General features: G+C 44.2%; 1 protein-coding gene across 1 annotated transcript in view; it reads left to right on the top strand.

Annotated features, from left to right (window-relative positions):
• OSBP (oxysterol binding protein) overlaps positions 1-23,041 on the top strand; it is a 442,669-nt gene extending 419,628 nt beyond the window's left edge. The window contains exons 13-14 of the mRNA XM_086953078.1: positions 11,411-11,631; positions 22,760-23,041. Of these exons, the coding sequence (XP_086809204.1) occupies positions 11,411-11,631; positions 22,760-22,902 (364 nt within the window). The 3' untranslated portion in view covers positions 22,903-23,041. The remainder of the gene's footprint in view (positions 1-11,410; positions 11,632-22,759) is intronic.
• Positions 23,042-23,335: the final 294 nt, after the last annotated feature.

Here is a 23,335-nt window from a genome sequence, read left to right on the forward strand (position 1 = left end):
GTTCAATACACTGATGGTCTCGTGGGGGTCCAAAATTGATGACATCTGTCAAACAATGGAACTGAGTAATCCGCCAAACTCTAGCATAGCCCCCCTTCAAACCATGGAACATCCACCTACCCCTCTGCTCCTACCCCTTCCAGGGGATCAGGAAAAACCTGTCAATATGCAAGAGTGTACAGGGACTGTCCCAGTCGCCCAAAATAATCAGGCCCTTGCTAACCCCCAAAATAGGCCGTCTCACATAACAGATCTTGGGCAAGAGCTTAGGCCTATGGCAACCACCTCAGATTTGATAACAGGACACCAGCCATAAATAACCACCACTACAGCTATTCGGCAAACATCCAATCCTAGGGCGAGGGACAAGAGCTCAACACTACCTTGCATAGACCTGCCCCCTGCATCTGCAACTTATGTCGTTATGTTAGCTGGCATGCCAGAGTTGGAAAACGGCAGGGGGAGACTTACCCAGAACTGAAAAATAAAGCTATACACTGGCTAAACAAATATAGACCACTCCCCTCTTCAACATATAGTGAAATTCTATTTGTGCGTAGGATTAGTTGGCTGGGTCAGAGCCGTAAGGAATTTTTAGGAGACTGTATTTTGATCAACTTTAGGGACATGAGGGCGGTACAGCATATCTTGGGATGGAGACCCTCCGAGGAGATGGGAGTCATTCAAACACTTTCCTTGGACTATTTCTATCTCCCAAGCCAGCAGGTCGATGATATGGGACGAGTCTATAGAAAATGGGAATTGAAAGCCCAGTGTGCCACCTTCCGTAACAAGGGCCAGGGATGCTAGGATACTATGCCCTTTAAGATCCCAGTGAGCAATAGATACAGCACCCTGGACTTGGTTGATGGACTAAATACTACATCTAAAAGCTCTATACGGCTTACTGATCAGGTAACTGAGCTAGACAATTGCGGCAAAATTATGAGTAGGGGTGTTATGGCCGGAAAGACGTATAATCCCTTAAAAACCGATAATAACTCTGGGGGCCCCATTGAGACAAGCGGGGATACCGAAAGTATCACAACCAAGCTAGATGATGTCGAGCAATCCAACCCCCCACACCAGTTAACACAGAGGAAAGGGAGGCAATTACACTATGAAATTCCAGGCCCAGAGGAGCCCAAGCACCCTAAGATTTTATCATGGAATATAGCAGGGCTCATCGCTAAAATGGACCTCCCTGACTGGGGAGAGTACATTGATAGCCACCAACTATAGCTCTTCCTGGAAACCTGGTCTAGGGTAGACCTGCATAGAGTGGACTTTGTCATATATAGCATCCCAGCTGTCCAGGGGCCTAGGGAAAGACCCTCCGGGGGATTGTGCACATGGGTTGGTACACACTTAGGATGCAGCATCAAAATGGTAGAAATTCCCTCCCTTGACATCTTGTGCATTTTCCTTTCCTTCACAAACCTCCTAAAGATAGCAATTATTAACACATACTCATGTCCAGTAAGGACGGGGCAAACCTCTTTGACAATTGATTGTCTCGACTCCTTTCTATATACGCTACCAGAATGTACACATGTAATTATTGGAGGGGACTTCAATTGCCACTTTGAACCCTTAAATGGTCTTGATAATGCCATCACGAGTGACGAAGATGCGGCTCGGTCGATATCTCCAGTTAGGGGGTGGACTCCCCTAGTGCTCCAGATGAACTCATTAACCTGCAGCCATTCACTTAGGGCATGCAACGGTCGTTTCCCGTCCGACAGCCCAGGTGAATTTACTTTTAACAAGATAGGGCAGGCATCCATAATCGACTATATCTTGGTCGATGTAGATTTATGACATAAATTCATCGACTTTTCCGTCAAGCCTAGATCTGAAAGTGACCACAACTCGTTGGCACTAGAAATAGCTCTCCCCCAGTTTAATGTTCTTCAGAGCATATCCTCACAAGTAGTTCCAAATTTAATTAAAACTGAAGGGGGTAGAAGAGTGCAGTGGGGAATTTTCGTGCAGTCACAGGAGAAAGTGGCCACCCTTTATAAACAAGTCATCCCTTTTTTAGAAATAGCTTTTCAAGCACCTGACAATAGTCAAGGTTTAGAACTCCTGACGGTACTAAGCATGAACCATCAGGAATTGTTTTAAAAATTAGCAGAATATTTTTACAATTCAGAAGTTAGTAATAGAGTTGACACCAAAACTAAACAATCTACCAAGGTAAATAGGGCACACTACAAAAAAATCATAGCCGAAGCGAAAGAAACCTGGGAGTTAGATAAATGGAAAGCAATCAAAAAAGCTCTAGATAACCGGGATATGAGAGGCTTTTGGAATCTAGTGAAAACTGCCAAATCCGAGGGGATCTCTGCAATGAGCCAAACTTGGGGGAAGAAGTCTGGCTATCCCATTTTTAAACGCTATATATGCGGACAGTTGATGGTGAAGTGAATCCCACCGAAGCTGCATCAAACTAAATAAACCTAACCAGTGATACATCCCCATGCACACGGAAAGAGGTTACTTCAGCTTTGGGAAGCCTCCTGCCGGCCAAGGCACCTGGCCTCGATAGAATCCCTGATGACCTATTTAAAAATGAGCAAGCAGTGTGGACACCCTATCTATGTACCTTGTCAACGCTATCTTGCAAGGTATGGCCATGCCCCTGACCGGGGCAGGGGCAGAAATCATTCCCATTTATAAAAAAGGTTCCCCGCTCAACACGGCAAATTATCGCCCAATAAGTCTTATTGATGTCAGTCAAAAGATCTTTGCTAGGGTTGTTCTTGATCGATTGAAATCACGGATAGATGAAATAAATGTATTAACGCCTTTACAAGCTGGGTTTAAGATTAAAATCTCTACAATAGATCAGATCTTTAGATTGCAAATGATCTATTGGAAAACGGCCTCTCTGGAGGGTGGCAGCCTTTACCTAACCTTTGTGGACCTTAGATCCGCATTCGACATTGTGCACCCGGATCAACTATGGGGCATACTCCATGATATGGGAGTACCGACATACTTATGCAACCTGCAACCTGTATCGTATGCGAGAATAAGGCATGGCAATAAAGGGGAACTTCCGGACCCCTTCCCAGTAGAGAAAGGGGTGAGACAGGGATGTGTCCTAGCCCCGACCCTGTTCTCCCTGTTCCTAAACTGCCTTATTGAAACATTACTAGCTGTAGAAGATATAGATTGCCCGAGGTTAGGAAACCGCAAAATACCAGCTTTAATGTTTGCGGACGATACCCTGCTACTCTCCAAGTCACCAATGGGTATGCAGAAGGTTCTGAAAGAGTATTGTTCATTCTGCAGGAAGAGGGACCTGGACATAAATCTCCAAAAGACTAAATATATGGACTTTCATGCAAACACCACCAATTGCCCACATCCCCAAATGGAAGGCTTGGCCCTAGAGAGGCTGTCTTTTTTGACTATTTAGGTCTGACACCCAATGACAAGATGGACTGGGGAAATCGGGTAAATAGAAAGCCAACCTGAAGCTTACTCAGTCCATAGGGGGAATCCTGAAAGTTTATAAAAGATGTACACAGAAAGTGGTAGGTCCACCGGCAGAAATTTGTAAAGTGCAGGCAAAGGGAGCGACGCTGTACGGAGCAGAGCTCTGGGGACACTCCCCAACTAATATCCTAGCTGTAATGGAGAATACCTTTCTAAGGCAGCTATTGGCTCTTCCGAAAAGTACTCCGTTGACACCACTACAGATGGACTTGGGTATTGGCCCCATTGCCTATTTAATCGCCTCCCGCCCACTTTTATTCTGGCATTGTATCTGGAGTACGCCCGAGTTGGTTCACTAGAGGGAGGAACTTGGGGACATTGTGACCATCCTGGGTGCAGGTAACATACCCTGGCTGTCCCACATCAAGAGCACCTGCCAGGTATTGAGCAGAATGAATATGTGGTTGACCCCAGAAGAGACCTGCCCCCCATCTCCAAAAAATCCCTGTTTTCTGCCTATAAGGAATACAAATTTACCCAACTATCCCAGTGCGCTAAGTCATGCAGCTTGGCCCACAGGTTTTTGGAAGTCAAGCAGCAGTACAAACTGGAGCTGGCCCTGGATAGTATACAGCCTTTCACTGCAACAAAATTGTACTTACAGTTTAGGCATGGCGTACTCCCGCTTACAGCGTTTACCAACAAATGAAAGGGAGCCACCAAATTAGGATATCCTGGGTGTCCTGTGACTGAAGAAACAGAATCCCACGTCCTCGTTTTTTGCCCTGCGTTTATTTGTCCCAGGTCAGAATGGATTGTTCAGCTTTGTAGAAATGTGGAAATCAGAAACCACTCTGTGGCCTTCAGATTACTAAAGTATGAAACAGACCCACAATATGTGTTTGCTACTTCCAGGTTTCTATTCATGATGTAGTGCATACATAGGAGCATCATAAAGGAAATTGCGCCTGTCAACAAATAAGCTCTGTCTGACTACTGACCAAGATGGAAAATCTTACTGTATATTGCTTCTCCATTCACTAACTTTTATGCTAATTTTGCACATTCTCCCAAAAAAGGACAAACAGTAGAAATTCAATTTTTAATAATATCTTGATTGAACAGAGTATTTAGTGAATTATGTTTTATGCTCTAAAAAATCAGTAGATAATGAATTTCAATTAATTCTGCAATATATCAAGTTGATGTGTCACAGTACATTGTAAATGAAACTGCATTTTAGTATCTTTAACAAAAACAAAATTATATCTCTGTTTTTATTATCTAAATCATTTATTTGAAGGTGCTCTAAAATGTCTGCTATATTTTTATGTGCTTTTATGGCTGCATAGCCGAAATAAAGTTTTTTTTTACTTGACTTTGAGAGAAAGAGGGTAAAAACGAGAGAGAGGCAGAGGTTCATCCCCTGTATCAAGGATCCATTCCCGAAGCGGAGGGCCAGGTCTTTCCTCTTAGTTGCCCTCACACAGCAGAAGGATGTCATGTTTCATCATCTGCCTTTTTTGCTCCTCGTTGGGCTGGCGCTGCAATGCCCGACGGGCCCCCGAAGGGTCTCTTTGACGGCAATCTTTCAGGAGAAAAGCTATTAGGTCAGTGTGGGTATGTGGGGAGGATCCAGTGAGAAGTGGTGGCGAGGTGCGTGTAGAGGTGAATAAAATTACCTAGGGGTTTCCACTGGTGTTTTTTTTTATCGTGCGATACCCCTGGTAGGTTAAAAAACCAAAGGGTTAGTGAGTTACAATGAGGCTTAATGTGCCAGTGTAACTAAACACAATGTTGAAATGTTTCACGCTATGTATGTCCTAGTGATCAGTAGCATTTCTTCAGGACCTTGATAAAGGAAGTAAAAGCGCACGTCGGAGAGAAAAGGGGTTCCAGAGTGGTAACCCCGCAGTTGTGTAAGGTAGCTTGGGGTGGACCATAGGAAAGGTATACCTAGAGAGGTCCACAATCTCTATAAGTAGATATGTCCAAGCGGTACCTACAAGGGATGAAACAAAAGGGGAAGAAAAGGAAACTCATGCGTCAAGCGCCTGTTGGCCCAACAATGCTACAGAAAAGATAACTGGATTGCATACCTGAAAGGGTGACCAGACCAAAACTTATTTGAACATAAGCACGTACATAAAAGTTATTACAGAGTTGCAGCCAAGAACAAGTGGTCCATGGCGGGGAGATCAGGTAGCATCCTGTCACAATCCGGTGAAAAGTGAAAAAATTGCCGTGGCACCCCTGATCCACCGCAAGTACACTGGTGGTTGTCACTAATGGCCTCCGCCCCCTCGCAGTATGGGGCACAGAGACCAATGGTGCAGACCGCCTGGTGCGCCCCCCACCTTTTTCTGGGAGGTGGGAGTGAGCTGACTCAGACCGCATCTTGACCCAAGACTCAACGCTTACTTCCATGTATTACTTTTGGAATCTATATTCTACACCTAGTGAACATGATTATCCTGCCTTGAGAAAGGTCTGGCTTGTCTGCCCTTGGGCGAAACATGTGTCGGCTGTCCTGCTGTCTCTGCACATGACTTCAAATAAAAAGAAAAAGAATACGACAGACGCGTACTAATTTTCTCAACATGTATGACGCAGAAAAACTGAATTTTGGGGATTTATCTACCCCTATAATCCATGTACAGAAGAGCATAAAACCAATCACACAGCCCATAACCCAGAAATGACAAGAAGCGAGTCCTGCGTGCTGTCCAGTCCCCCACACCTCTGGCTGCTACAGCCTCAAAACCTCTTTAGTGTGTGCTCCATCCTGCACAGCCACCCCGCATGATTAGGCACCACCTGCCCCAATTGTCGGCAATAACATTAAGTGAGTGCTTTAACTCATCCGGAAAGGGTTGCCCCTACCATTTTTGGAACCATATACACTCCTCCTAGCATCTGAAGATTTGGCTGACTGAGACCCAGCTCTATTTGCTTCATCAGGAAGTGCAAGCTCTATTGTCCAAAGGAGCCATCAAAAGGGTGCCCGCATCAGATGTAGGGCGTGGTTGTTGTTCCCACTACTTACTGGTGCAAAAAAGTATGGAGACCTGCACCCTCTGAACTACTTCCTGAAGAAAGAGGAATTCAAGATGCTCACGTTTGGTCAGGTCCTGTCACCCCTGGATCCGGGAAACCGGATGGTAGTGCTGTACCTACAGCACTATCCCTGTCCTTCTGGCCCAAAAGCACAACCTGCAGTTTGTGATGGGCCACACTCATTTTTATGTTTGGTTGTTCACTAAAGTAATGTTGGTGGTTGCAGTCCATCTGAGGAGGTTAGGGGGTGCAATTCTTTCCCGACCTTGGCAACTGGCTGTTGAAAGTGGGTCCACCCCAGGCAGTCGTCATCCACCTCCTGACTACTGCGGAATTCCTGCATTCCCTGGGTTACGATCAATGTGCCAAAGTCAAACCTGCTTCAATCTCAGAGGCTCCCTTTCATCTGAACCTTTCAAATGACCGTGCAGTTTCACGCCTATCCTTCTGACCTGCAAGTCCAGGATATTCAGGCTATGGTTCCGATGTTTCGGCCTCTGTCCTGATGAAACTGACTTTAAGGTGGCTGGTCTCAGGGCCTCCTGCGATTGATGCATGTCCACTGTCTTAGTCAAGTCTGCAGGGGAATCTGAAGTCCCAGTGGGTCCTGCATCAGGGGAATCTACAACCTGGTCCATATGTCAGATGGAATTGCAGAAGATCTACAATGGTGGCTTACGGACTCCATTTGAGTCCGCGCCAGACCCCTCTCCCTTCCCCAGCCAGAGTTCATGGTGACAGATGCATCACTCCTGGGCAGGCCATCTGGGAGAGGTGGCAATCAGAGGACTCTGGTCTGCAGCTGTCTCAGCTCCACTTTAGTTTGTTGGAAGTGAGAGCAGTTACTTTGGTGTTAAAAGCTTCCTTCCCTTCATCAAAGAAAGGATAGTTCAGGTGCTCACATACACCACCACCCCCATGTCGAACTGCAACAAGCGAGGTGGGGTCGTGGGCCCTGTGCCAGGAGGAGCGCTGCCTCTGGATATGGCTGACACATCAAGGCATTTTAGTGGTGTTGAACCACCTGGGAGGCTCTTTCAATGCCAGGGAGGACAAACCCAGTCGCCAACTCGACATTACTGGATAATGAGCAGCAATTGCATCTGGAAGCAGCACAAGGTCTCTTCTGCAAATGAGGAAAACTTTGCCACTGCTGAAAATGTGCAATTCAGCACTTCTGTCCGCTGGAATTTCCAAGGCGTCACTCTATCAAATGCAGATTCCATCTCACGTTGGATTCAGACTCCTGCATGCCTTTATGCTGATACCTCTCTTGCCCTTGTTCTCAAGAAGATCAGGAACGGCTGGACCCAAGTCAATCTAGTGGCCCTAGATTGGGCGCTGAGTGTTTAGTATCGAGACCTCCTGAGCATGAGCATTTGACCTCTGGTTTGATCCCCTCTTTGTACGGATCTCCAGCTGCAGCAGCAGGGCTGGGTCCTATTCTAACCTCATGCATGGAGATTTGTTGTGAAATTTCCCGATTCATGCCCTTATATAGGTACAATTCACATTGCCCTTATATAGGCATAGAAATCAAGCCCATATTTATACATAGGCCATGCAGACCAAATACAGGCATGGCTACTTCCACCCGTACCAAACATCACAATTTCTTGGAAATGCTTAAGCAGTTAAGGAACTTCCCCTTGCTCGAATATTGATTTGTTTAAGAAAAAATGTACTTTGCTAAGAACAACTTTTCCCTTGGTTCTTTCGTGAAATTATTATGCCTGACTTTACGTCAAACTATGGCATTCCTAGACACCTTCAAGGTATAAATATACACCCACTTGCTCTAGCAAGACACAGTGGTTCGGAGCAGTTAGACTATCTGTTGCCCGACGCAACTCGCTACAGCAAGTGCCGAAGGAAGCCGACCCTCCAGCTGACGCACTGATCAGGAAGCGGTCTCTTCTCCTGCCTAGAACCCAGCTCCAGTGTTTCTAAACTCCCTTTGCAGGCTGTTGGGAAATCGAGTCCCGAGACAGAGATACCAGACCTCCTTCATTCTAACTAAGGTATGGAGCTGATTAGAACCTAGAGAAATCTTGGATAGATTCTTGGCAAAGAAAACTAAACCTATGCTACACAATACTTACTTCTTACCGCGTACTAGACTTAGGTTAGGTACATTGGGGTAGGCGTGTTTTAGAAGCACCAGTTGAGTATTTTAGTAATTGTTATTAAAATATGTATTTTTATATGGCTTAGAAACCATACAATACTCTTACAGTATATTAATATATAATCTTGTTCTCGCTGTATGCATTATACTTTGCAGTCTGCCTAACGATTGTAGCAGTTCACTTCTCTTGCATGAGAAAGAAGACTGTTCAATAAACCCTTTTTATTGAAAACGCCCGTCTCTCTATTTCTCTGCAACTCTGTTGAAACGAAGCATGCCCGATTGACTGAGTTAAATACTTATTTATTGTTTCCGCGACTCTAGAGATATATTCTTATTCTTGGGAAACAAAGTTGTCATGTTTATGCGGTTGTCAGAAACTAATCCCGTCTTGGGAATTCCAGAAAGTTTCTAGTGACCTCTGAGTTAGCTGGCACACACTATTAAGTTTAATATATTCAATAGAGACCTAGTCGACCTCAGTCCTACGTCTAATCTACAGGATATATTATTCCAATTCACAGAGCCTATTGGGAATATAGGAACTACACTACAGATTAAGTGGTGACAGCTGAGGGTTTTCAATCTTAAGTGGGGAGCCAGTTGTCTTTCCACTCAGTCTTCTCCTGCCATTGACATAGGATTATGGCTTGGTGTTGACATATGATTGTGGCTTGGTGTTCCTCATGCCATGTGAACCCCCTTTCTGTATTTCATGCTGATGTTTTTTAACCCAGCAAGGCCTTGCTCTGGGCACCATTAAAGGTTGCTTTTCAGCCATCTTGGCCATTTTGCCGCTGCCCTCAATCTTTAAGTCTCTCAGTTTTTGCAAGGTTTGCAGCATTTATTCCCACCTACTCCCTTTGTGATGCCCCAGGGGGACCTCAATGTGGTCCTTAAACTTTTCTTGTATGTTATACCCTTTGGGCTCCTGCATAGCTGCCCTCTGCAGATTTTGACTTGGAAATCAATGTTCCTGATGGCCGTCACAGAGGCCAGGAAGATCAGTGATCTTCAGACTCTGCCTGTCAAGCATCTGTACACAAGCTTCTTCCCTGACAAGCTTGTTCTTTCTTTGTGAAAGTGGTCACCCCTTTTTATATTGGCCAGAGTATTACTTTGGCTGCCTCCTACGCCCCACCTCATCTGTTCATGTAGGAGGAGAGACTCCATCCTTTGGACCCTAAAAGAGCTCCACCAGAGCCAAAGTCACCACTACTGTGTTAGCGCTCCGGGACTTCCCTAGACATCTGTCAAGCTGCCACGTGGACGCCCCCTCCATACGTTCAGGAAGTACTTCTGCTTGGACATTCGGGTCCATCATAATGGGCATTTCACACGTTCGATCCTACAGAACTTATTGGTCTAAACCAGTTAGCAGACCCACCTCAAGGAAAGTATTGCTTGGTTATGTATTTTGAGGTGAGGAATCTACGGTTTTAAGTCTCTTCCAGATGAGCAAGTTACTTACCCTCTGGCGCAGCAAAACTCAATACACCAGTGCCTACGGTTACATCATAGACTGGTCCCCTCTCTATATGGTCACGTAACAGAGATTTGTAAGGTCACTGCATGTACTTTCAGTCTACTCATTCACAAGATACTTTTCCCTAGATTCACATTCTAGAGCTGATGCCCAGGTAGGGCAAACGTTTTTGAGGAAGCTATTTGGTTCGATTTGCAGTTTCTTCTTTCTTTCGTGCCTGATGATTGGGATTAGCTTTCTGTTCTATTCGGTGTTTATGAAATCTATAGCGATGACTGCTGGAGGAAATGTTGTTTACCTGTAAAACAAGTTCCTCAGTGAACAACCCTCCCTCGGTCCCGGTGGAGGGAAAGAACCTAATGCAATCAACAACAGGATCCTAAGGTGATCACAAAACAAAAGCAAAGGTCAATAACATGAAATTATGGGATACCGCAAAGAAGCAATCTCCTATTTCCTCTCCCTTTAAGCTGCACCCTGTCTAACTACATTGTCCTATTTTTCTTTTGCTTTTATAATAAAACAAAACGTTTGAGTTGTTGCTACTTTATTTCTTTATATGTCTAAGAAAAAATAGTCTTCTTAAAAAATATCAGAAAATTGCCCAATATAGCTTTCAATATGATGTCAAAAATTCGTTTTAAATTTACAAAGAAAAGTTCCTTTTCTAGAGAAGAGTATATATATTTTGTATTGTGCTACTGGACACTTGCACCACCCACGCCTCTGCCCCCACCTTTCACCTCTCACCCCCCATCCCATCCCCCACACCCCTCAACCAACTGTGTGTGAATCAACTCTGTGCTTTTTAGTGTTGATTTCCATGAAGCAAACCTGTTTTACAGGTGAACAACTTATCTCACTCTGAACATGGCTTATCAAGGTAGAGGAATAGCAGAAGAATTCCAGACCAACCAGAAACTATTGGTGGAGTACTTGATCTTGCTTGCTGCCTCCAGATACAGGCTGGATTGTTGCATAATGGGTCTTTAAAAGGGAATGGCCTTTGCTGCACTAATACCCGTCCATCTATAAACAGTCCTATTGTTTCTACATGCTGAATGGGAGGGAAAGAGAATAAGGGTGTGTCTAAAAAGGACTATTGTGTGTATAAACATGAATTGTTAGTACATTAACATTTTCTGTCAATCTGAAATACTGGCACTCAATATTAAACATATTGCTTGACTGATAATTAAACTGTTTAATGTGTTTGTGTTCTCTAGATTATTTTTTCTGCTCACTTTTATTTTATATTTTTATCTCTGTTCTTTAAAAAAAACAAAAAACAGGAAGAATGCAGAAAACATGTATTATTTTTCTGAGCTGGCATTGACTCTCAATGCGTTTGAAGAGGGCACAGCACCCACAGATAGCCGGTTGCGTCCAGACCAGAGACTAATGGAGAATGGCCGCTGGGATGAAGCAAATGCAGAGAAACAAAGACTGGAGGAGAAACAGCGAATGACTCGCAAGAAAAGAGAAGCAGAAGCAGCCAAACCCACAGAAGAGGGTAAGAAATGAGGCACTACAGTAGTTTATATGTGAGACTTTAAAATCTAACATGACTCTATACTGCAGTGTTACATCTGGTTAGTGTTAAAATGGAATCACCTCATTACTTTGCACCTCAGTTTTGAATTCCTTCTCAAAAGAATTGACTGTGGCAAGGTGCTTCATCCTATAGCCTTTCAGTCCCATCTGTTGACATCTTGTAATCTATAGGGACAGGGACACTGGTTTAAGACAAAACAAGTAGGTCTGAGCGAGAATAGATACACAACCACTGACCTTCTACACAAGCTCATTTGCTATTTTCAGCAGAAAAATAAACATACCATCTCTTTTGTAAGTTTCCCTAGCACTCTTATGAATGTGTTTCTTTTGTTAAACATCTGTCTCCGTTGTATAATTTTCCTCCAGGGGTTTGGTGCATTCATAAAGTAGTTTTTCTGGACTGCATACTCTGTAGTTTCCTAGACAGTTCATATATAAATTGGTTTAAAATACATTTTTAGGAACAAGGAGTTTGGTGAATAGCCAGCACTAGGGAAGGTTGAGCTGGCTTAACTAAAAACAGCCCCCAGTCCCTGCCTAGGGAAAGCTGCTTCCATCAGACCCTATTCATGTGGTTTCAGGTATAGGGAGGTTGCATCTGCCATATGGCCATAGTTTTTGGTCTCTCAATGAAGTCTGCAGGGGTCATTTCTTGGTTCACCCTATGAGGACATGTGGGCCCAAATAAAGACAGGGCATCCATAGCCTTCAATTGCTCTTGGAGCCATATCCGGGTCTTTTTACATGAGGTCCTACAGCCTTATCCAAAGACCACACTTAAAGTGCCTAGTCTTATTGTCTTTTACCTTTTATCAGATTCTGCTCCCTGAAAGGTTTTTCATGCAAACTTGCCTTCAACAATACAGTACATTTCTGATTGAGACTTCTAACTGCAGGTTTCACACATTTTGAATATCCTCAAGCCTTAGACTGGATCCGGAAACTTTTTTGCGACAATTCCCTCCAGCATAGTCAGGTGGCACCATATGACGCTATGCTTCCTCATGCCGCTCCGTCTCGTGCAGGCACGACATCAGGACCAGTATATATACACGTCACCTGCTCGTGCTGGTATCAGTTCCTTTCTTTCTACACCATCCGACGTGGATTTTCTATTCTCTTGAAATGTTCTCTACAGTGTGTAGAAATCTCACGCAAAACTGTAGGATTGAACATTTGTGTGACCTGTATCCGACAGATATCAGTTACGGATCCGCTTGATGAGTGCCCCTCTTCTCTTAGCTCTGGCCACAACTTAGTCTTGCTCGTTTGATGTCAAGATGAATAGGAAGGCCATCGGTGAGCGCAAGGCCAAGCTAGCTGTTGCACAGATGTGGAAATAGAAGACTCGCTCCCAATCAGTCTACGGCACGGCGGTCTTGGTTAAAGCCGAGGACTTGCACTCATTCCTGAGGTCGTTGCATGATTCTCTTGGATCTCAGCACTTACAATACTCGGAGCCACGCGGCACACTGGGTACTTCTAAGCCGTAAAGCCTCATCCATGCTCACAGCACAATTTAAGTTGATTCAGGTGGCAATGCTGGATCAACTCCCAACAGCTTTAGGTAGCTATGGAGAAAATATTTGATGCCACCCAGTGCCTCTCTGGTGCACCTTCGGGCCCCATGGATCTGAGTGGGCCTTTAGCTGAGCTACCATTAGTGAATCCGACCTTGAAGTAAGCTGGGCCTCTTGACCTCATTCCAAGGTTTAGATCTGTGCTGGTCCATCAAAAACAGACCAGACAAAGGTTTTAGTGCCATCCTTGCCTTATTTTTCTAGGGAGGCGTATCTGTTTGGATATCCGACTTCTACTCAGGATTTTTGGGATGCAAGTGAATTTAACGCTTCACCACCTAAAATTGGACTGGCATTACCTAATTCTGCTACTGCCACTGAAGCGGCAACCTCAATTGCCACAATAATAAATAGGGCAACCAAAACTCTTGATCTTATTCTGCATACTCAAGATGTCAAGATTACTTTCCTAACAGAAGTCTTGAAACCAGAACATTCCTCACAGGTGCCATTGCTGCCATTCAGTGAGTCTCTGACATGTGTTGCTAGGGACATGGACTATGCCAGGATCTTGTCCACCAATAAATAATCACATTGCAAAAAGGCATAGACCTGCCCCTGGGGAGCTGGGTTTGCTTTTGTAGCTTCAGACACCGGAAAGCCTTGTGGTACAAGCTTCTATTAGCTGTACAAACTCTCAAGCCTTTTTGTTAGATTTTGTTGTCTCTAGTTGGCACAGGTATGTACTTGTGACAAATAGGGACCCTTGCCTCTAGTCAGGATGAGGGGGATTACACTCCTAAAATAACCCCTGCTCACCCCCTTGGCAGCTTGGCACGAGCAGAAGGACTTTACTTCAGAGGCGTTGTAAGTTAAGCAGTTGTGACCACATACAGTAACCCAGTGACAACACTACAAAAGGACACCACACAGGTTTTATATAAAAAATAAGTATACATTATATAGAGTTACCACAAGACCATAAACGACAAAAATACACACTATGATTACTTTCAGATTTTAGATTTAAGCTTAGTTCAGTTCTTAGATGCGACACTCTGCGTCAATGTACCTTAGGTGCGTTGCACTTCCACGACAAGCAATGTCGCAATGATGGGAAATGCGGAAAAGTTCAGATACAAAGAAATAAAGACGTGAAGATCTTCCAGATGCATAACGCTTCTCGGGGACGCAAGAAGTTCTCGGTTCGATGCATGGACTGCAGCGGCAACATCTACGATGCGACGGCAGCAGCTCCATCGGCGACGCTCTTCTCCCACGATGCGTGAAGCTTCCGCTCGATGGGACAACAACAGCGGGGACATCCAAGATGCGATGGCAGCAGCTCCGACAGGGGCGCGCTTCTCAGGGATGAAAGGTGCTCTTGGTCGATGCGGTGCAGTGCGACAGTTCCAGCGGCAACACCCTCCTTCGGAGTTGCGACGGCAGGCACAGCGACGGCGACACACTCCGACCTCGTTGTGAGATTCTTCTCCTGATACGGTGCAGTGTGACCACTCTAGCGGCGACACCCTCCTTCGGAGTTGCGACAGCAGGCACAACGACGGCGACACGCTTCTTCTTGTTGAGTCGCGCTTCCAGCTCCTTGCGACACGCAGTTCCTCGGAAGGCCCAAAACAGCAGCAGGCACTTCCAAAAGAACTCTGGGGAGCTGGGGGTGAAGTCTGTTGTCCCTGAGACTTCAGCAGGAGGCAAGCTCTTTTCCAAGCCCTTGGAGATCCTTCACAAGTTGAAAGCAAAGTACACAAAGTTCCTTTCTCCTTCCTTTGGCAGTAAGGCAACCACTGCAGGCCAATTCCCCAAGCAGGACTTCAGCTTGGCAATAGTCTCTCCTCAGTTTCTTCAGGTTCCTCTCCTCAGTAAAGGTTACTTCTTGTAGTCCAAAGTGATCTAATTTCATGGGATCAGGGTCACAATATTTATACCCCACAATCCTTTGTTCTCTGAGGGGAGAGGGGCCTTTGCCCAGTCCAAACCAGTTCTAAAGCATTCTGTTTACCAGACTTCTCCTTTCCTTTCACAGTGCAGGGCAGAAACATCAGACGCCCCACAGGAGGAGGTGGAGCCAGCATTGTGGAAGGCAATTACAGTCCTGGAGCACTTTGTTTACAGGACTCCTTCTCTTCTTTCAGTGTGCAGGGCAGAGACATCAGCTGCTCCCCACAGGGTGGAGCCAGCATTGTGGAGGGCAGGCACAGCCCTATTCGAGGTTCAGGTGCAACTCCCCCCTCCCATCTAATTGCAGATCTCTCTATTCACCTCTGGGTGACTCAGCTCGTCTCTTGGAATTCCCCAGCCCTGTCACTCACAAAACCAGACAAAGGAATGCACAACCTAGCAGAGGCAGGTTTGAATGGTTAGACAAGCAAATACCTACTTTCTAAAAGTGGTATTTGCAAACACAGAATATTAAAATAAACCTTATTAAAAGATGTATTTTATTATTCTGAATGCAGGCATACTAAACTCGAATTTCTACCATGTTCTCTGAGACAGTTAGGATTATAAACATGTAATAATCTAACAGCTCATTCTGGCCTATGGAGAAAAGGTAGCCTTGCAATAGTGAAAAACGAAAATGGCTGTAATTCACTATTAGGACATGCCACACACATCAGGGCTTGTCCTACCTTATACGTACAAGGCACCCTGCCCTTGGGCCTACCATAGGGGTGAATGATATGAAGAAAAGGGAAGGTTTAGGGACTGGGAAGTGGGTGAACTTGCCCAGTCAGCCTGACAGTACCAGACTGCACACAGGGTCTGCAATGGCATCCTTAGACACATTTTATAAGACTGCTTCTGTGGGTGGTACAACCAGTGCTGCAGGCCCACCAGCAGCATTTGGATTCCACGCCCTGGGCACACTCAATGCACTAGACTAGGGTCTGACAGGTAAACCAAATGGCCAAAATTGGAATCACTAATCAATACATTAATTTACAATAGGGAGCACTTGCACTGTGGCACTGGACAGCAGTGGCACAGGGCAGAATTTACATCCCACGATTGTCTGGTTGTAGGTTGAATTTGGTTCTCCCTCTCCAGTTGTAGGAACATTACTTCAGATCAGTGGGTACAACTAGGTTACCCAATGACAGGCCATCTACACCACAACATCTCCTGGAGAACCACTGGTCTATAGCCCAAGACAAAGTTCTAGATCTCTTGGCCAAGGGAACAACTGAGAGTGTGCTGGTTTCAGAAATTATGACTGCTTGTTACTTCCGTTACTTTCTGATACCGAAGGAGGTTGGAGGCCTTCGCCCTAATCTAGGTCTTTGCCCTCTGAACTTCTTAAGGAAAGACAAGTTCAGGGTGCTCACTCTGGTCCAAGTTATCTCTGCCCTCGATCCGGGAGACTTAATGGAAGCACTGGACTTGAGGTATGAATACTTTGACGTTCTCATGGCTCGATCTATATTCCACTGTAGAGAACACACAGTTTAACCACTTTTCCATGTTGAAGTCCCAAAGCAGTCTTCCTAAAGAGATTCCTTTTACCTGCATATGAGCATTGAACTCCTGTATGCCTTTACTCCCTGAACCTCTCCTTTTAGAGTGCTGAAAAATACTGTGGGCTAAGTCATTCTTGTGGATCCAGACTAGGCCCAGACAATGTGGTACCAGGAACTTCTAGCCAAAAGCATCCGTCCTCCAACCCGGCTGCCTCTTTGGGAGGAATCCCCTGCTGCAGCAGCAGCCTAGGGTCCTACACTTGAGCCTGTAAAACCTACACCTTCATGCATTGATATTGAGAATTGTTGGCATTTGATCTATATATATCCATACTAATATAATAGAGAGCCCAAACCTTTGAGGCGGGTAATCTCAGGAACCACAGCACCAATCACAACACCCAGTACAGCGTTGGAAAGGGCAGTTGCAGCAGAAGGACATAGGCTATGCAGACGCCCACCATATACATTTAAAAGGTAAAAGAACCGTGCCAGCAAAGTAGTCCCTTGTGGGTGTGTCTGCGTTGTGCTGTGGGCGTGTGCTGTGGGCGTTTGCTGGGGCGTGACAAACGCTGGGGGCGTGTGGTATGTTCCGCCCTTCATGCCATGTTTCATATCGTGTGCTAATCCCACCCTGCTCCCTTCAAATACCCCTGCACCCCATAATCATAACCCACCCTTACTCCTTAAAATACCCCAACACCATTAAACACTAACCCATCTTAACCCTATAAATATACCCTGTACCCCAAAACCCAAACCTATCCCTAAACCCTAAAAATACCCCTGTACCCCAAAACCCAAACCTACCCCTGAACCCTATAAATACCCCTGAACCTCAAAACCCAAACCTACCACTGAACCCTAAAAATACCCCTATACCCCAAAACCCAAACCTACCCCTGAACCCTAAAAATACCACTGTACCCCAAAACCCAAACCTACCCCTGAACCCTAAAATACCCCTGTACCCCAAAACCCGAACCCTTAAAATACCCCTGTACCTCAAAACCCAAACCTACCACTGACCCCTAAAAATATCACTGTACCCCAAAACCTAGCCCTGAACCCTAAAAATAACCCTGTACCCCATAACCCAAACCTAGCCTTGAACCCTAAAATACCCATGTACCCCAAAACCCAAACCTAGCCCTGAACCCTTAAAATACCCCTGTACCCCAAAACCTAAACCTACCCCTGAACCCTAAATATACCCCTATACCCCAAAACTAGCCCTGCACCCTAAAAATACCCCTGTACCCCAAAACCCATACCTATCCCTAAACCCTAAAACTACCCCTGTACCCCAAAACCCAAAACTATATCTGAACCCTTAAAATACCCAAACACCCCAAAACATATACCTCAGTACCCCAAAACATATACCCCTATACCCATACTTACTTTATCCAAACATTTAAAAAAAACATGCTTTTACCATTCATGCATTTACAACGAATTTCATTGTAAATGTATGCGTGGTAAAAGCATATAAAATGTAATGCCATGCGTTATAATGGCATTGCAGAGTCATGGTACTTTCGTAATGAAAGTATGCGGAGTCATGGTATGCGGAAAGAAAGTTGCGGAATAATGGGTCTTTACCCTCCCCGGTAAGTACATTGGCGGCACGGCGGTCCACATCTCCAGCAACATACTCATATTTTTTCACCACCCATTTGAAAAATGCACAGGTCTCTCTCATTGATGGCCAGCACCGACAAACGCTTTTAGACACACCTCCCGCCACAAGTTCTAGAATTGCGAACTTTAGAGCTGGGGAGCTACATTCGAATCTCTGCATCAGCTCCACATCCTGTGATTCCAGGCAAATCGCTTTGTCTCCCCGTGCCTACCACAAATGAATGTGTTCTTCTGTAATGTAAATTGTGCTCATGCCATGTTGTTGAGTTTGCGCTATATAATATTGCAAGGAAAAATAAAGTAGGGAAACTCAAGTTCACACACTACTGAACGCGCACTCTTAAGTGCATCAGCAGTGCACTGTGAATCAGAGCGTATCACAGGCCTGTCACAGATAAGAAATGCTATCAAAACGAAATCCTACAAAACAATATACTACTGGCTGGTAGCAATTCATACCCGGGCAACGTCTGGACGGGCTGCTAGTATATATATATATCCCAGCTCATAAATCCTTTACGCAGTAAAGAACGGACCGCACTCAGTTGTTTTTTCAGAAATTGATAATCAACGATTTTATTTCATCGTCAGCTTAAGAAACAGGACGCGTTTCGGCATCTCGCCTTTGTCAGCTGTTACTTGCATGTCATTTTCACACATATTTAAATAAAGTCTCACCATGTCAAGTGATGCCATTTGTCTAGTTCCAGAGTTACTGCTCTGTAAAATAAGTCCACAATGTTCCCACTAGGTAATTACGGGAATAATTTCAATTTCCCGTTTAGCCTACTTTCCACACATGAACTAGTATTGATCTCCTAATTCATAAACACGTTCTGTAAAACGCTAGGTTCATCTCACACACCACAATTGGCAATCATAGAGCAGAGTTATGAATATCCTGAATTGTATACTCACTTGTAACTACTGTTAGCTGTGTTCTCCTAGTTATTGCAGTGTGTGCACTAAAATATTTTGTTTGAGGTTCATTTTCTGTACAAACTTAAAAAAGATCACTTTTCAACTGATATGCATTACAACGTGCTCTTGGGCAAAAACCCATCCTCCTTTCATTATAGCAAAATCATACGTTGAGACAGAGTTTTATAAGTTGATTACAGACATCATTTTATCAACAATTGATATAGAGGAGCCAGAAATCGTGCCTTTTGTTTGGCCCTGCTCCAGGACCTGGTTTGCATCCCTGTCCTTAACCTCAAACTATTTTCTTCTTCTCTTACCCCCCTTCTTGTGTTTTTTTAATAGGGAAGCTACCCTTTTGTAGCCAAATTCTTGTTTCTAATCCTTATACTTTCCATTTCTCCTGAAAATAAAAAAATAAAAAGCTTTTCCTGACTCAATTTCTGACGTTCCTTCCCCAGGGTCAATCACTTCACACTCACACCTAGTCAATATGATAGAGGAGGTTTCACTGATCCAGAACGATGTAAATACCACCCTTTCCATCTCCTGTGTTTTGACCAAGGGTTCACATTTCTCAGCAAAAGTAAACAACCAACCATTAAGATAGTTCTGTACATCCCTCTTAAGTTTCTATGCCTTGTGTTGCTCTATATCCTTGTGATGTCTATTGAGTGCCTCTGGAAAATAAATTCGCATAACTATTTTTGGTTTGTTCAGGTAGATTTAAGTCCTCAATTTCATTTTTGAAGTTCCTTATTGTCCTACTGTAACTTCTTAACCTTCCCATCTGAGTTTGACAAAAAACGTCATCAAATTATTTAAAGAGTTGGCAAGTTCCTTCTCTTATCTGCTCATTAAATCATCAGCCCAATCATGTGCGAGAAGATTTGGAGACTTAATCTTATTCTTCATATAGTGCTTATAGGTGGGCACATCCCACATTGATATTAAATAAAGACACCTGGATAAAGAAAGACCCTGGATAGCATATCAGAGCAGGAAATATCTTTGATAGCTTCGATATGAGCAGGAATAGAAGAGAAGAAACAATGACTGTTAATACATCCCCCCCAAAAAATAAACCTATCCTTGCTTGAACTCTGCAAATTGTGTTTGTGTTAACCTTGGGGCGTGTGTGTGTGTGTGTGTGTGCAACATGCGGTCACATGGCAATTTTAGGGGTGCAACAGGGTGTCCTTTTTGGCACCCTTGCACCCTTGAAATTGCATGCGCAATTGCGAGTACTTATTTGGTAATCGCAAATTGCGCATGCAATTTCCATTGATTCCTATGGGCCTCTAGGCAGCAATTCCTTAATTTCGATTCGCAATTTGCGAGTTGCAATTAAGGAATGTTTAGGAAGTAGTGTGGCTCACTGGTTAGAGGCGGCAGACCCGAGAGCAGAGGACGGCCCGGGACCAGGGTTCGATTCCCGGCGCGGCAGGTTTCTGGACCAGGGTCAGCGGACTCGATAATTCTCTCGCCTCGGTGCCCACTCTGATCAGCGATCACACTCGGCAACTCTGGGCATTAGCTTGCCTCATCTTCACTAACTGCCCCACCAGACCGCCGGGGATGCCTGGTCTCACCCTGGAGATACCCATCAAGGGACCATCTCTCAGGGAAGCCAGGAAGGGTTTCGCAGCGGTCGAAGCGCCTTGGGACCCTACGGGTAAGTAGTGCGCTATATAAATGCCAATACATTTACATTTACAGGAATCGCAATTTTTTTGCGATTCCTACATGCATAGACAATTGCAATTCTTTAAGAATCGCAATTGCTTATTTTGACGCAGGTGCACTTGTATTCTGTAGGAATGATGAAGAAAACATTTAGGGGCACATGCATGAAGCATACATTTTGAGATTATAAATTAGGGATTTTTATCTAATCGCTATTTTGGAATCGCAAAAAGCTATGCATGTAAGAAATCAAAATGATTTGCGATTACTTAACATTAACGAATAGCGGTTTGGAAATTGCAAATTGCTATTAGCTAATGTGACTCCATTCACTCCTATGGGCCTACAGGCATATAGGAATGACTGGTAATGCATTCGCAAATTGCGATTACCAAATTGGTAATCGCAAATTGCAAAAGCAAATACAAGGGTGCCCAGGTGCCTACGGCCCCCCTGAAGCTTTCCCCCAAAAAAGTAAGTGTGCACGTGTGAAGAACATACATGCTGGAAGGGCATGTGTGCGCTAAATGGCAATTTGAAAAGATGCATTTTTGTGCATTTTTCAAAGCATGCTCTAATTACCATCAACTGAAAGCTGATGGTAATTAGCATTTCCTAAATGCCCAGTTCGCATTTAGGAAAGGCTACATGCATCGCTATTAGGGAATCGCAAATTGCGATTCCCTAAATGCATTCACAATTTAGGTAATCACAAATAATTGCGATTACCTGAGTGCCAATGTCAAGCCTTTGTTGCATTAAAATGGCCATTTTCCGATCGCAAACGGACTAATTCTGAGAATCGGCCTGTTTGCGAACGGAAAATGGCTTGATGCATGTGCCCCTTAGAATGTAAAACCACCAGTGGTAAAATACTTTTTGGAAAACGACATCAATTGTCACAATTCAAATTTGACATGTTGGAACTGATTTAGATAAGTGTCCGATGTGACGTAAGAGAAGAATCATTATGAAGAGACATGCTTTGAGTAGAATTATGAGATACTCTGGACCCAAGAGGTAATAATTGTATGCAGGATTTAAGCTGTCTTCCGTACCCATCAAGTAGAGTAAAAAAATTCAAGCATAGGCCAAGAAAAAAAGAGCAAGTAATACTATGAATGTTTGAAAAAAGTAACAGACTGATCTAAAATCTGAGATTTAAACAAAGGAGAAAGAAAGTGGTTAATATAGAAACATGCAGAGGAATTAATATATATGGTGAAAGTCCGTGCACTAAGTTTGAACATTTAAGATGGACTGCTGGGGTAAAAACAAATTTAGAAAGCCAATAAAAGATAAACTTTTGTGTTTGCATGTTTCGTTCGTAAGAGTCAGAATTTAATGTGTTTTTTTCCTCCATGAACTGATGGGCCCCTGAATAAAATATGGTTATTTCGCAATGCCTCCTGGAACGTGGAATTGAAAAGATTGATTAAAACGACAGAGTATTTAAAATGTATTGTGCTGGAAAGAATGATGAAACTGAAGATAAAAAAGCGTGCAAACTGATATACAAAAACATTGAAAGTTAAAATTTCAGTCCGTGTCACCAGTGTTAGTGGATTAGGAACAGTGAATTCGAAAATTACTTGGTAATGGGAGGAAGGTTGTGACCCTTAATGTCTGCATTTAAATACTTAAGTAACTGTCCTCCCCACAAGCAAGCACAGAGTGGGGTGTACCTCTAATTAAAATAATTCCACACACTATTATCACTTCTGTTTTAATGGATTTGCGAGAGCTTGTGATTACTTCCATGCAGTTTTATGCTACTGTATAATGCCTGCTTCTGATCTGTTCTCAGCCTCTCCCCAAACTTTCTTTCCTATAGGCAATGGCATAGAATCGTACAAAGCACTGTGGTTTGAGAGAAAACCGGACCCTGTGACGAAGGAGGTGACTCATGTGTACCGCGGGGGCTACTGGGAATGCAAGGACAAACAGGACTGGGATGCTTGCCCTAACATTTTCTGAAGGATGAAAAGCAGGACAAACAAACCAAGAAGATGAAGATAACCTGATGTGACGTGAGGGTGGACAGCCAAGAACAGTATGCGAGGACTGCCCAGAGGCTCTCACTGCTTCTCGTCACCTCTTGCCCTGCACCTCCCTTGGTCTCTCTTTAACCAATCATCTGAAATCTGGTTCGCCGCTGTCCAGAAACAGGATCACGGCAACCAGCGTGGCCTTAGCCAGTTTAACGCTGAAGTTGATTAAGTGCAAATCTGTCTATATATATATATATGTATAAGTATATATATAGATATATGTATATCTAAATACATATAAATGTCTGTAAATACAGGTTGGGGTGTTTGTGAGAGTGAGTGTGTGTTTGTGTGTGGAGATATGAGGGTCAGTATTTTTGCTGACCCAAGGCAGACTGTTGTACCACCTCTGCTTCCAT

Source organism: Lissotriton vulgaris, chromosome 1_2 (assembly GCF_964263255.1).
Source record: "Lissotriton vulgaris chromosome 1_2, aLisVul1.2, whole genome shotgun sequence".
NCBI classification, from domain to species: Eukaryota; Metazoa; Chordata; class Amphibia; order Caudata; family Salamandridae; genus Lissotriton; species Lissotriton vulgaris.